Source organism: Dioscorea cayenensis, chromosome 19 (genome assembly GCF_009730915.1).
Source record: "Dioscorea cayenensis subsp. rotundata cultivar TDr96_F1 chromosome 19, TDr96_F1_v2_PseudoChromosome.rev07_lg8_w22 25.fasta, whole genome shotgun sequence".
NCBI classification, from domain to species: domain Eukaryota; kingdom Viridiplantae; phylum Streptophyta; class Magnoliopsida; order Dioscoreales; family Dioscoreaceae; genus Dioscorea; species Dioscorea cayenensis.
The window spans coordinates 28,050,402-28,063,983 of record NC_052489.1 but is presented as its reverse complement, the minus strand read 5'-3'; the positions used below and the strand labels follow the sequence as shown (position 1 = coordinate 28,063,983).

Sequence of the window (13,582 nt, the reverse complement as noted above, 5' to 3'; positions counted from 1 at the left end):
TGATTAATGTGTTTCTTGTTTTTCTAATTCCAACCAGTTTTCTCTTTTTCTTTTTTTCTTTTTTTCTTTATTTAATATGCAGTTATGAGAGCATGAGACATTTAGTTTGTTAAAAGCATCACGTCTGGTTTTTTTTTTTTTTTGCTTTAAAACTCTAGGTTGTGTAGGATTCAAAGCATGATGGCTTTTTTTTTTGTTATTTTAACATGCATTTATCATGTTTTCTGCTCTATTTCTTTAATTTTGATTTATCCTCTAGTTTATTTATTTTTATTTTTTGTTTATTTATTTTTTATTAATTTATAAGGTGTAGAATTAATTCTTCAACCTGCCATTTGGTAAGAGAAATGGTTATCATCTTTCTGGCAAAGGTGATAAGTGAAACATTTACTTACCATCCTTCTTGGTCTACATATTAGCAATTAAAACTAATACATCAAACAGTGCATGCTGCGGGGTCCTTTTTAAAATATAAACAATATTTAGTGGGTAAAATAAAGTTCTAATGCTATGAGTCTATGACCACTCTAGATCTTTTGACTTGGGAGGAAGAGGTCTTTCTCTTGGCAATAAATGCTAAAAAGACAAAAAGCAAAGGAAGGTATGAAACATAATATAATATAAATTAATTTAATCTTTCTAAAGCACTGGATTTGGCAAATTCATTTACCTTTCAAACTATTGCAACATCACTGTCCTACCATCCCCATTAGCAAATTTTAGGTGAAATGAGAACACTTTTGTGAAAATGTCACTAGTGTTATCTAGTGGTTCAGTGTGAACTTAGCTTCAAGTAGATGATTTTGACTGCTTGCAAGTGGTGTTCAAACTTGTCCTCTTTGACAAAGCCATAATAATCCAACGAAGATCTTTTAATTTCTTTTTTATTATACACAAGTGGAAATTTCATAGTTTCATTATAATGAATGAAAAATATTAGGTCACAAGGTGTACCTTCAAGGTACGAAAACAAAAGTACAATAGATATTGTTGAGCAATGGACAACATTGGCAAAGATGATAAAAGAGGTTATTCTTGGTCTTCCTCAGCTCGTGTAAACATGTACAATATATATATATATATATATAAGAATCCACCTTATAATTCATATAATTTTTTTTTCACAGATATTTATTAAATATCATACGATAGATTTTGTGTTTTTTAAAAGTAGAATATCCATGTTAGTCTTTGTACTTATTTTATTTTACCCTTTTATCTTCCTACTTTAATTTTAAGTTTTTTCAATCATTTTGCTCTTTGAATGAGTGCAATCAAATCACCTAAGACTGTTCTAATTATAAAAATAATTAATATACTACACAATTCATTCATAATAATCATTGTAATATACACAATTCAGGGAAATAATATAAATTTTTTTATTTTTTATATAATTCATAGAATATATGAGTAATAAAAATTAGTAATTGGTATGTTCAAAGTGTATATGGGAGACTTGATTGCACTCATTCAAAAAGTAGAGGGATTAAAAAGGCTTAAATTGAAATAGGAGGACTAAAAGAGCAAAGTGAAAAGAGTATAGGAATTAATATGAGTATTCTACCCTTTTTTTTTAAAACACCCTATAAACTATGTTATTTTTGGATGTTGACTGTGAACTCATATATACAAGTTTATGATATCATTCTCCAATTTTATTTTTTTATTTGTAACATTTTGAAATTCTAAATCTAGTGATTTTGATATTCTTAGCGACGAAGACAAGGGCTTGACTACAAATCATACTTAATTATTTTTTAATTAAAAATAAATAAATAAAAGCGAAAAAGAATCATTCTTGAAGAGCATCTCAGGCATATGTGGGCGTGCTTGAAATTTAAGCTAAGATGGCTTTGAATTTGATTTGATGTTAAATGAACAACTAAAAGTTAAACCCTAACTTTGCAGCGGTATTTTACAAGTGCGACACCGCGTCGCACGTGCATTTTCTTAAGGAATCTCTGCCCGCTTAATCTAATCTAATCTTTCCCCCCCTTTTTTTTTTCTTTAATATTTTTCTAGGCGGCCTCTGTTATATATAACATTAACTATTGTTTAATGTTATATTATATTTAAGATATGGAAATATTCATAATTAATTAAACCTTCATAATATCTAATCTTTCCTTATCTTTTCTTTTCTTTTTAACCCTTTGAAAATCTACAATTTCTTCCAATTGTCTTTCATGAAACTTGTTTACGTGAACATTATATGTGCAAATAGTGTTATACTTGAACACCATCGAATCTAATGCTTGCTGTATATATATATATATATATATAAATTTGTTTCAAACTCTTTGATGAAGCTTTTTATATGAAAAATGTGCCAAATAATATTGTCACAATTTAAGCACCATCTCATTCATACTTTATATTATGACAAGGAAACTGCATGTATGTGTTAAAGTTGGATTGTTATAATTGTGACCATAATAACTTTCTCACTTTTCACAAGCTCACTTTGTTAAGTCTCTTTCCAAGAAAATTCTTGAGCATGTACGTAGAATTAAAAGGCTCCAACACATGACTAGAGTATGATTAATCACAAGTACACATGCATGAATTAATTTCAAGCTAAATATCAAATAATTAAAAAAAAAAAATGAAGAACATGCTCATTATTATAATAGTAAGTAATTACCATATATGATAATATTTATCAAAAAATATAATACACTTCTGTAAGACTGAATACTTATAGTAAACTCATTTATATACATATTAAATAGTACTGTATCAGATATTAGTCATATTACATGAGAATCTTTGTTTAATTGTCAAAGAAGAAAGCATCTATTCCCTGCAAGAAGAGATGAGTAAGTCTTTCACTTTCTTCTTAATAGCTCTCTAGAATATTTATACACAGAGGCACAAACAGTAGAAGGAGAGAGAGAGAATGAGAGAGAGACTTTATGTTGTTCTCACTCATCTTCTTTTTATCTTTTTGAAGAGAAATGGGGGCCACATAAGTGTTGAGATAATAAGTTGATAGAGAGTGGGGGCAATATTAGTATTTTGTAAGGATTAGAATTTAGAAGAGACTAGAGAGGTGATGGGAAATGCTTTGATGAGGTATGCATGGGACTGGGAGTGGGAGAGACAATCTTCTATTCCACAAAAGACTTTGGATTGAGCCCCTACAATCTTTAGAACAAAGAGAGGTCCCCCACGCACCCATTGCAGCCCATACCCATCAATTGGCTCCACCCAATGTACTCACTTTTTATTTATTTATTTACCAATTAATTAATTAATGATATGATCTTAAGTATATGTCCAATTAACCACTTAATTGCATAATCTTGAATCCATGGTTAATTAATGTTTCAAACACAATTAATTATCATCATTCACTCATATATATTTATGAGTGTGAGCAGTTCTTTAATTAATTAGATTCACTCCTCTGAATCAATTACTTAAAGCAATATATATATATATATACAGGTATATATGTAGTATTTTTATATGGAGGTAAAGACAGAAAATAATAAGACTGTGTTGTTTTTGAGTGTGTGCTAACCATGCAAAAATATATAGAAGAAGAGAAGTGCACCATCCACAAAAGAAAAAGAGAGAGAGAGGTGCACTTGGAATACTAGTACAGGATGACTGCATGAGAGTCTCAATTGCTCTCTCTCTCTCTCTCTCTCTCATATTTTGCATATTTTGCATATTTTGGAAATTAAGGTAGCTCATGGTGATCACCAGAAGAATATCATCGTCTCTCTCTTGTCTTCTCTCTCTATGTTTCTTTTTGGCAAAGGAGAAATAGAAGTCGGTGGAGTTTATATCCAGGGTAGGAATAAGAAATCAAAGCTTTACAAGAGAGAGAAAGAGAGAAAGAGAGAGAGAAGTTGAGAGAAGAGAGAGTAAGTTCAGATGAGAGCTATCTAATTAAACTAGTATTACTACTACTACTACTACTTCTCTAGAGAAAACGCACCGTATTCCTTCACATATATGCTATCCTTTTGTTCTTGAATCTCTTTCAATTCGATAGCGGGTGAGAGATAAGAGAGAAAGAAGGGAATTAGAGAAGCAGGCTAGGGATCAGAGAATGTTCCATTCCAAGAAGCCAACTATGAATTCTCATGAAAGACCTATGTGTGTTCAAGGTGACTCTGGCCTTGTTCTCACTACTGATCCTAAGCCTCGTCTTCGGTGGACTGTCGAACTTCATGATCGCTTTGTCGATGCAGTAACTCAGCTTGGAGGCCCTGATAGTACATCTCCTCTTCCTCTTCCTATTCTTCTTCTTCTTCTTCTTCTTCTTCTTCTTCTTCTTGGATTTTGAAGTATATATATATATATGTTGATGATGATAAGAAGTATGTATCTTGTTTTGGTTTTATAGAAGCAACACCGAAGACTATCATGAGAGTTATGGGTGTCAAAGGGCTCACTCTTTATCATCTCAAGAGCCATCTTCAGGTGTGTGTGTGTACATATATATTTTGTTGCACTTATACATAGTTAGGGTTTCATAAGAGTTCTTGATGTTAATCATATATATTTAGTCATGCTTGCTTGTTCTCTTAATATATAGAAGTTCAGGCTAGGAAAACAACCACACAAGGAATTCAATGATCATTCAGTTAAAGATGGTAAGAGAACCAAAATCTTATAATATATAACTATCTATATCTAGCTACATATATATATACACTTATTTTTAACCAGTTTTCTTATGTGCATGTTTCTTTGCTTCTGATGATGTGTAGCTACTGCACTAGAGCTGCAAAGAAACATGGCTTCTTCTTCTTCTATGATGGGTCGCACCATGAATGAGTAAGCTCATGATATTCCAATTATTTCTTTTTCAGAGAAAATAAAAAGAGCTGGTGATAAATTAAATACATACATATATATATATTTATTTATGTATAGTATTTCTTCTCATCTGTTAAGTGATTTTACTGACTGTAAATTATATAGCAGGAATGTTCATATCACTGAAGCAATTCGTATGCAGATGGAAGTGCAAAGAAGATTACATGAACAACTAGAGGTAATTAAATAATTAATTTTGCCTTCTTATTTTTTCAGTAATTAAATCTCCCACATTTCATTCATGGCTTCTCTTAATCAACTTTGTTTGTGAATATTAACTTATAATATATAGGTGCAAAAACACCTTCAAATGAGGATTGAAGCTCAAGGGAAGTACATGCAAAGCATATTGGAGAAAGCCTGCCAAACATTAGCAGGAGAAAATAGCATGGCAGGAGGAGGATCACCTTACAAAGGTTTAGGACATCAAGGAGTTGTGGATATAAACAACTTGAAGGATTTAGGCTCTCCATTGAGCTTCCCTTCTCTTCAAGATCTCCATTTGTTCGGCTCCACTGATCATCTTGACATGCATCAACATGCATCTCTTGATGGATTCTTGCAAACCAGTGACACCAGCATTTGCATTGGCAAAAAGAGACCAAATCCTTACTTATCAAATGGCAAAAGTCCGATGATTTGGACCGATGATCTTCGCCTTCAAGAACTTGGCTCAGGTTCAACATGCATGGGATCTCAAGAAGAACCATCTAAGAGTGATCAACTTCAAATTGCACCATCTGTTATGGATTCTGGTATCGATATGGATTCAATAACTGATGTTTATGAGACTAAACCGATGATTTCCGGTGATAGTAGTGGAGAAAAGAAGTTCGAGGGCTCATCAAAGCTCGAAAGGCCGTCTCCGAGACGGGTTCCTCTTAATCCTATGATCAGAGGTGGAACTTTATCTCATACAAGAAACATATCTCATGGGTGAGCTAACTTTGATGTAGAGCATGGTAGTGTTTTTGTTTACAAGTTTAATTAACATGCTTCAAAATAAGTGACTTGTGGGAGCATTACAAGCAGTTCATTAGGGTTTAACAATTAAGGATGACTAGTGTGATTGAGACCATGAGAAGGTAATTCATGGAATGGACTCTTTTTTTTTTGTTTTCTTCTGGTTTTGTTGCTGAGTTTAATTAACTCATCCATGTAAAACAACTTGCAACTCTTGCATGCTTAAATGGAGTTGTTTAATTTGCATGCATTTATTTAGTTTTGCTTTTCATGTATCTTCATGCATTCATGAAGCTTATTATTAGTCTCTTTGTCTCTCTTCTTTTTTTGTTATCATGTGAGCCTTGCTGTGTTTTACTTTTTCTTTAATCATCTTGAAAGTAGTAAAGAAGATACAGGTGTGTATATATATACATATATAATATATGTACGTACGTATATACACAGAACATATATAAGTCTTATTATCCAGTTAGACCTCTAAATTTAACCAATAACTGTGAGAAATTAAGAACTTGTTGATGTGTTTCACTTCCTTTACATCTTCACCATTGCTGTAAAGCTTATTGATGCAAGCAAGCTTTTGAAGTTAGTTGCTGCAAGTCAGTTACTCTCATCATTGTCAGTCACAAAGCTTTGGAGAATTAAATGCATGGAAAATGGTGCTGAAAACCATGCAGATCCATTGCTATCTATCTATATATCATTGGGAATAATAAATAAAGAAAGAAAGAAAGAAAGAAAGAAAGAAAGAAAGAAAGCAGAAGGATGTATATGTAGGAAGCCTCATTGGTTAGCTGTTTCTTTTACAATAAGGTAGCCGACAGGGAGTATCTCATGCTAGCTCCTTTCTCTTTTCTCTCTACTGGACTTGCACTTCCCTCTGAAAGTCTATCTACATTAAATAATCTGTAAGTCCTGCAACTCTATATATACATACATACATACATACATATATATATATATATATATAAGGATTGTTTCAATTCTCATATGTTTCTCATATGTTTCTCTAGCTAGCACTTTTGTTTTGGAGAGAGAGAGAGAGAGAGAGAGAGAGTTAGAGAGCTTTATTGGTGAGAGAGAAATGAAAGAAAAGATGGAGGAACAGTGAGCATATCAAGGAGTACTGTTCTCGAGGAAGCTTCTCTGGTGTTAGAAGTAGGCAAGGTGGGACTGAGAGACTGCATGAAAAGCACCTTGGATTCTGTTTGGGAGTATTGGATAGATAGCTTTGGATTTGAGAAAAAGAGGGAGGGAGGGAAGGAGGGAAAGGAAAAGGTTTAAGGATATATATATATATATATATATATATATATCAGTACTGTTATTTATTGTGTATGACACTGGGAAGCTTCTTCTCTTCTCTTTTTTCCCTTCCTCTCTTTTTACTCCTTTTTGTTTTTCTAATGGCATCTCTCTCTCTCTCTCTCTCTCTCTCTCTCTCTGTGTGTGTGTGTGTGTGTGTTTGTGTGTTGTATGTGTTTATGTCCAGAGATGTAAATGCATATATTGTGTTCTTAATGCATTACAAATTTAATTTATTATTCTATTTATTGAGGTTGCATTATTACTATATATTGTGGCAATGGAGGGATTGCCACATTAGCTGTCATTTGTTCTTTCAAAAAATTACTTTTTGTTTATATATATATATATACAATAGCAATCATGTTTGCTTTCAAGGAAATATTCATGTGTGAAAATGAAAATGTATAGAAATATTATTTTAAGAGAAATGGAGTGAATATATTCCAAGTTATTAAAATATATATATACATATTCCAAATTTACAATTTAAAGTATATCATATATTCAGCATGTAATCATAAGAAGATTATGCAAGTGGTTTGAATATGAATACCGGAATAAAAATAAGAATGACTTAGGTAAAATTAAATAGGTGTAATCAGTGTAGTTCACCATTGACATTATTACACGTGTCCCAAATATATATAAAAATATAATAACTTTCCTATAATGTCGTGTCAAATATCCAATGGTGAACTACACTACATCTACCTAATTTCACCTAAGTCATTTTCAATAAAAAAAAAATGGCAAGTGCTCTAAAGTGATAAAATAAAACATTGATTTTTTTATGAAATTTAATTTCTTTTATCATAAAAAAATCAAGTCATTAGAAACTTTCTCCTTGTTTTAAGGTCGTAGCCTAAATTCACATGTCTCATGCGCCATGTTTCAACACAGATAAATCCACTCAAGGCTTCAGATTAAAAGTTAAAGATTAGATGAGGAAAGAAGCACATAATGACCCAAAAGAATCAATGTAACTTTCTTCTCCTATGTTCTTCCAACTCAGCTCAGTCAATATGACACAATGAACATGATCTGAAATTCTCAAGTACAGTAAAAGTTCCAGTGCTGGTGAACTGGAAAGAAAAAAAAACCAGCTTCTCTTTGAAACATAAGCATGTGATTCCTCATTATCTGTCAAAAATGAAGCCTTATGCAACAGTCCCGAAAAACCGAAAGCTCTTATCTATCAAAAGAGAGAATGACTAGCACTTATAAATAAGGCATAATCCAAGAGCTCAAAGACCAGCTTTATGGCATTATATGTAACAATGCTCTCCTGAAAATGTACCTCTGCATTTAACCAGCAGGGAAGTGGACTCTTTGTTAATTATGAGCATTGCATCCACAAATTTCAGCTTAGATTTCTTCACTGTTCTTGTCATTGTCTCGAAACCAGGCACATTGTGTGTGATGCACCGAGTGCAACTGATATTACATTATGAGGACCTAATTCTTCGTCCTCTGTAAGGAACTGCACTTCAACAGGCAGGAGCTGTGAGTCAGGAAGCCCGGGAACACCTAATTGGCAATCTCTTGAGTTTCCCCACATGAACAACTTCCCGTCATCTGATATTTCCAAAAATTATGGAGAAATGATCGGAAGAATTCTTGTCATGATGAATAATAAACTGTGTTTCTTGAAGATGGAAAGTGAAACTTTATGCCATGTTTCACATCATTAAAATATGAAAGAATTTCAAAGCAAATCAATGAATTTAACCAAGTGACTTGCTTTCAGAATCTCATTCTCTTCCTACATTTGATACTTTCACCTTTTGAGCAGTAGGTCTGCAGCAAGTAACATGGTTTGCATTTGGTTGAATGACACATTTGCCTTTTAAGATATTAGAGCTGCACCAGTTAACATGGTTTGCATTTGACATGACATTACCTATGTAACATATTTTTGAAGGTTTGGTACTTTTAACTTGTGCCAGTTCAATGGCCCAGGCTAGCTTCCAACTTTTATTATGGTTTCTCTCCTTCTCCCTCATTTTGTAATTTCAGATGAAGTTTTTAAGCAGCAAAATAATGATTAGTATGACATCAGAATCTCAACCATAATGTGTCCCAATAGAATGAAGACATGCCAATAACTTGGTTGAGTTAAACATATGTTCAAAGTCAGCCTGAAACACATAAAAAAAATGTCTTATAATATAATACAGCTCATACCTGCAACAGCAGCTGAAGATGAACCACCACAGGCAATATATGTTATGCGCTTGTGAGCCAATGCCTCAATAACTAATGGGACTTTCTCATTCTGACGAGAACCATGTCCCAATTGACCTTGACCTCCATGGCCCCAAGAAAAAACCTCACCTTTATCTGACACAAGTTAAATTCAAATCTGAGTATCTATAAGTGCCAAGGTCGAAACATGGTATATTTTACAAGTACAATTTAGGTACTGCTCTGTGCATTTGTTGAACCATTAAAAGGACATCTTAACCACTTTACCAGTTAATGCCAAAGAATGGTAACCACCACAGGCCACTTGAATAATACGAGCATCTTGAAGGCTACGAATAAGTTGTGGCCTCCAATCACTTTTGTTATCACCCCTCCCTAGTTCATAATTTGAATTTGCTACAAAAGCAGGAGAGTCATATCACAACATAAGCCAGGTAAACTCAAGATAAATTTTGGTTCTTGTTATATTTGAGTTGGATCCAAATTAATCAGGATTGGCTTAATAAAATGTGCCTGAGCTGGAAGTTTGGAATGTTTTCAAGTTCTCACCTCCCCAATTCCAAACTTGGCCATCTGAAGTCAGCGCCATTGTGAAAAATCCACCACATTTAGCAGCTGCAACAGGCACAGGTAATGCATTTACTTTGGAAGGAATACTAAAAGACCCTCCTTCACCAGGACCACCTCCACTGCCGAGACCTAACCGACCTTCCCCTTCATCTCGTCCCCAGGTATAAAGTTCACCTTTAACCGTAAATGATAAAAAATAACACTAAGAAAGATGTGACGATATGAGAGATAGAAAAGCTGATATTAATAAGACAATCAACAATGATTGCTTCCTAGATAGAGGGACTGCTCAAACAGTGAAGCAAAGTAAGTCTGTTGGACAATTAGTCAAGAATCACCCTTGCAAACGGAAATAGACACATAAGTTATTTGAAGTTCACCAAATGTAACATGTCTAGCAAAGAGACTAAAACAGTGACCTAAACATAAACTCAGGGCCTCTACACTTGAACATCGTATATGAGTTTTTCATGAGGTTTAAACAGCTCAGTATAAAAATGTTTTTGAAAAATAAATATGAAAATAAGAGTGCATAAATAACTAATAGATAGGCTATCCAACTTTAGGCTCTTCATGTAAAATATCCATTAACAACATTCAGAGGTAGGCTACATACACTACATTTAACTTCCTTGTTGGCCATAAGCCATCCATTCTATGGATCAACATTGATATATTAACCTTTCTATTTCTTTTGCTAGTGTTAAGAAACAAATGCACTGACAGAATAATAACACAAAAAAACATTAAGTAACAACAATTTCTTTTAGTTACACTCATATCCATCAGTATGAACTAACCTGACTCGGTGATAGCTGCAGTATGTGCTCCACTAGTAGCAAGATGAGAAATTTTTCCACTCCAAGAACCATGTACCAGCCTAGGCAGCAATTCTCTGTGATAAACAGAGTGTCCCAGTGCTCCAAAACCACCATAACCCCTGCCAACTTCCTAAGTAGTTGAATCAAAACTTAATTCCAAAAAGAAATTTTAGAATAACTACATCTGACATATTAATTATTATCAGTTTAATTAAGCACAGATGATACCATCACTATTATTACTCCAAAGGCAGTAATGATGGTTCAAAAGAGAGATCGCTGAAGGCTAGAAGAAAAGAATTACATCTATTTGCATTCACAAAATAGAACCAAACTGATACCTATTAATGGTTGCTTTCAGTCTCGCTTTTGCGTTCCATTTCAAAAGGTTATTTGGGTGAATGAAGTGCAAGAAGGATGTCTCACTGACCAATTAAAAGGATATGAATTCGCAAGGAAAGAAAAGTTGGATATCAAGATTCCTTGAAAGCCTCAATGAAGTCTGCCTATGGTAACATCACCAATAGGCATTCCAAAATATTGTCAATATATAGTTCACATATCATGTGAGTGAAAAAACAAAAGCTCCTTGAAGCAGTAAACCAAAGCAAGTACACACGCCAACAAAGTCCCAACACCTTATCTACACCCACAGCTGAATAAAATACGGGCATAAGAATCCAACTAAGTGAAACAAAGAAAAAAAAACATAAACTATTAAATAAATCTTTACCTAATTTCAGAACTATTAAAGAAATAAACACAAATTAAATGAGACTTGTACGAAGAAATATATAAATAACTATACATTTAGTGATCATTTCAACATAGTGCTAATATCATTACAACATATCTTAATGAAAAATCAATACCACAATTGGTCCACTGCTACTTCAGCCAGTGCAAGCATATCATAATCTATATCATCAGCAATTAAACATATTATCAATAATCATGTATGAAGAAATATATGAAAAACTATATGTTGGAAGTTGATAAAGTGCATTCATCACCATATCATTCTTACTATTACTACAACATATCTGAATGGAAAATCAATATCACAAGTGATCCAAAGCTAAGTTCAGCCAACGCAAGCATATCATCATCTTTACGATCACCAATTGATCATATAATATGCATAATCGCATAAACAATAAACTATAAATCAAATGAATAAGCAAAGAAAACAAGAAGAAACATCAAAACATCTGCAACGAACTGACCATGTGAAGACATCGCCCGAAGCGGTGAGCGCGGTGGAATGAATCCCGCCAAGCGCAACGCTTTTCACGTCAGAGAGATTAGGGTTCAACTTCGGAACAAAACCGGAGACCTCATCACCAAACCCGAGCCGACCACCATCGCCCTTCCCCCAAATCCAGAGCATCCCATTAACGAGAAGGGCCGAGTGGAAGAGACCGCAGGAGATGCCGACCTCCATAGAGCCGGTCGGCGGAGGAGGAAAAGGAACGCGGCCGGGGACAGGAGATAGACGGAAGTCAGGGGGGAGACGAAGGGCCGCGAGAGAGGTCGGGTAATGGCGGAGCTCCTCCTTCCCACCACCGAGCTGGCCAGAGCCGCCATGGCCCCATGAGAAGATCTGGAGCGTGGACGCCGGCGAGTGAGGATCGTCGGCCGCCGGGCTCCATAGGAGGGAGGGTTGGGTGGAGTACGGGCGGAGGATGCGGCCATGGATGCGCGAGCGAAGAAGGGCAACAGCCATGGAGTCAAAGCGAAGCAAAACTACGAAAAAGGAACGCGGGTTTAGTGTAGTACCTGTTCGGGGGTTTGACATTTTGACTCTTGGTCTGGACTCGAGTCCAAGCTCATGTTTGGTCGGATTTAGGTTCAGGTTGGTAGATTAGTAATTAACACAAAAAAATTTATTTATTTATTTTAACGAACATCTATATCTCAAAAAAGAATAGCGATATAAAACATTAAAAAGTTTTTTATTTATAATAATAAATGAATATTATGTTAGTTATATATATACATAAACTATTTGAAAAGGAAAAAATAATTTTTTAAAAAAAAATTAATTAATATGAATATAAGATTAGAAGGACCAAATATTTTTAGTTTTAAAAATATATATTTTTAGTATTTATTAATAATGTTTTAAATTTTTAGATTTTTAATAAAACTAGTGTTACTCCCGTATAATATATGAGTATAATTATATGATTTTTTTTAAAAAAAAATTAATAATTTTTTTTATAAAAATTAAGATAAGATAAAATAAGCTATTTACCGATTTTAAAAATATATTATTTTTAAAAAATTAAATTTATTATATATTATATGATAAAATAATAAAAATTAGTTTAAAGCAATATAATTTAGTGTTATATTATAAATATTTTAATATTGTTAAAATTTTTTCCCGTAAAAAATTTGGAAGTTGGGAATCCCAGCTATGTGGATTAGTTTAAAACAATATAATTTAGTGTTATATTATAAATATTTTAATATTGCTAAAATTTTTCCCCACAAAAAAAATATGGAGGTAGGGAATCCCATCTATGTGGAAAGCCGGGATGGGAATTCCATTCTCCGTCACAACCCAGCCTCACTTGTATGATTACATCTCTAATCGCATCCTTAAATTAGTTTAGCAAAATTGTGTTATTGCTAAGCTAACTAATAATAGTCAATGTCAACTCTGTTGTGATACAAAAAAAAAAAATAAAAAAAATAATGCATCGAAAGATAATCCTATTAAAAACTAGATGGTGCACAATAACTAAAGAAGTATTTTTATGTAAAATCAACTTAAATTAATAAAAGAATAACTAAGAAAGATTGGTTCAGATGTTAGAGGCTTAAAGCTACTTAAACAAATAATTAAGTTCAAATCATAGTGATGA

The 13,582-nt window shown here is 33.4% G+C and overlaps 2 protein-coding genes across 4 annotated transcripts; one reads left to right on the top strand and one right to left on the bottom strand.

The window, feature by feature from the left end:
* Positions 1-3,572: 3,572 nt before the first annotated feature.
* On the top strand, positions 3,573-6,077 carry LOC120283354 (myb family transcription factor IPN2-like). Of its 2 annotated transcripts, none has more exons than XM_039290013.1 (6): positions 3,573-4,232; positions 4,364-4,440; positions 4,556-4,613; positions 4,731-4,797; positions 4,945-5,017; positions 5,132-6,077. In XM_039290013.1, exons 1-6 carry the CDS (start codon positions 4,067-4,069, stop codon positions 5,777-5,779), a joined length of 1,089 nt encoding a protein of 362 aa, XP_039145947.1. In that variant the 5' UTR covers positions 3,573-4,066; the 3' UTR covers positions 5,780-6,077. The 2 variants fall into 2 exon arrangements, with proteins under 2 accessions (XP_039145947.1, XP_039145948.1); XM_039290014.1 differs by having other exon boundaries at positions 4,067-4,232; positions 4,948-5,017.
* Positions 6,078-8,087: 2,010 nt separating this feature from the next.
* LOC120250321 (RCC1 domain-containing protein RUG3, mitochondrial) lies at positions 8,088-12,455 on the bottom strand. 2 transcript variants are annotated; one of them, XM_039259127.1, is made up of 6 exons: positions 11,936-12,455; positions 10,689-10,828; positions 9,868-10,062; positions 9,586-9,714; positions 9,298-9,453; positions 8,088-8,688 (listed from the first exon to the last, which is right to left on the bottom strand). In XM_039259127.1, exons 1-6 carry the CDS (start codon positions 12,433-12,435, stop codon positions 8,501-8,503), a joined length of 1,308 nt encoding a protein of 435 aa, XP_039115061.1. In that variant the 5' UTR covers positions 12,436-12,455; the 3' UTR covers positions 8,088-8,500. The 2 variants fall into 2 exon arrangements, with proteins under 2 accessions (XP_039115061.1, XP_039115062.1); XM_039259128.1 differs by having other exon boundaries at positions 10,689-10,839; positions 11,936-12,068.
* Positions 12,456-13,582: the final 1,127 nt, after the last annotated feature.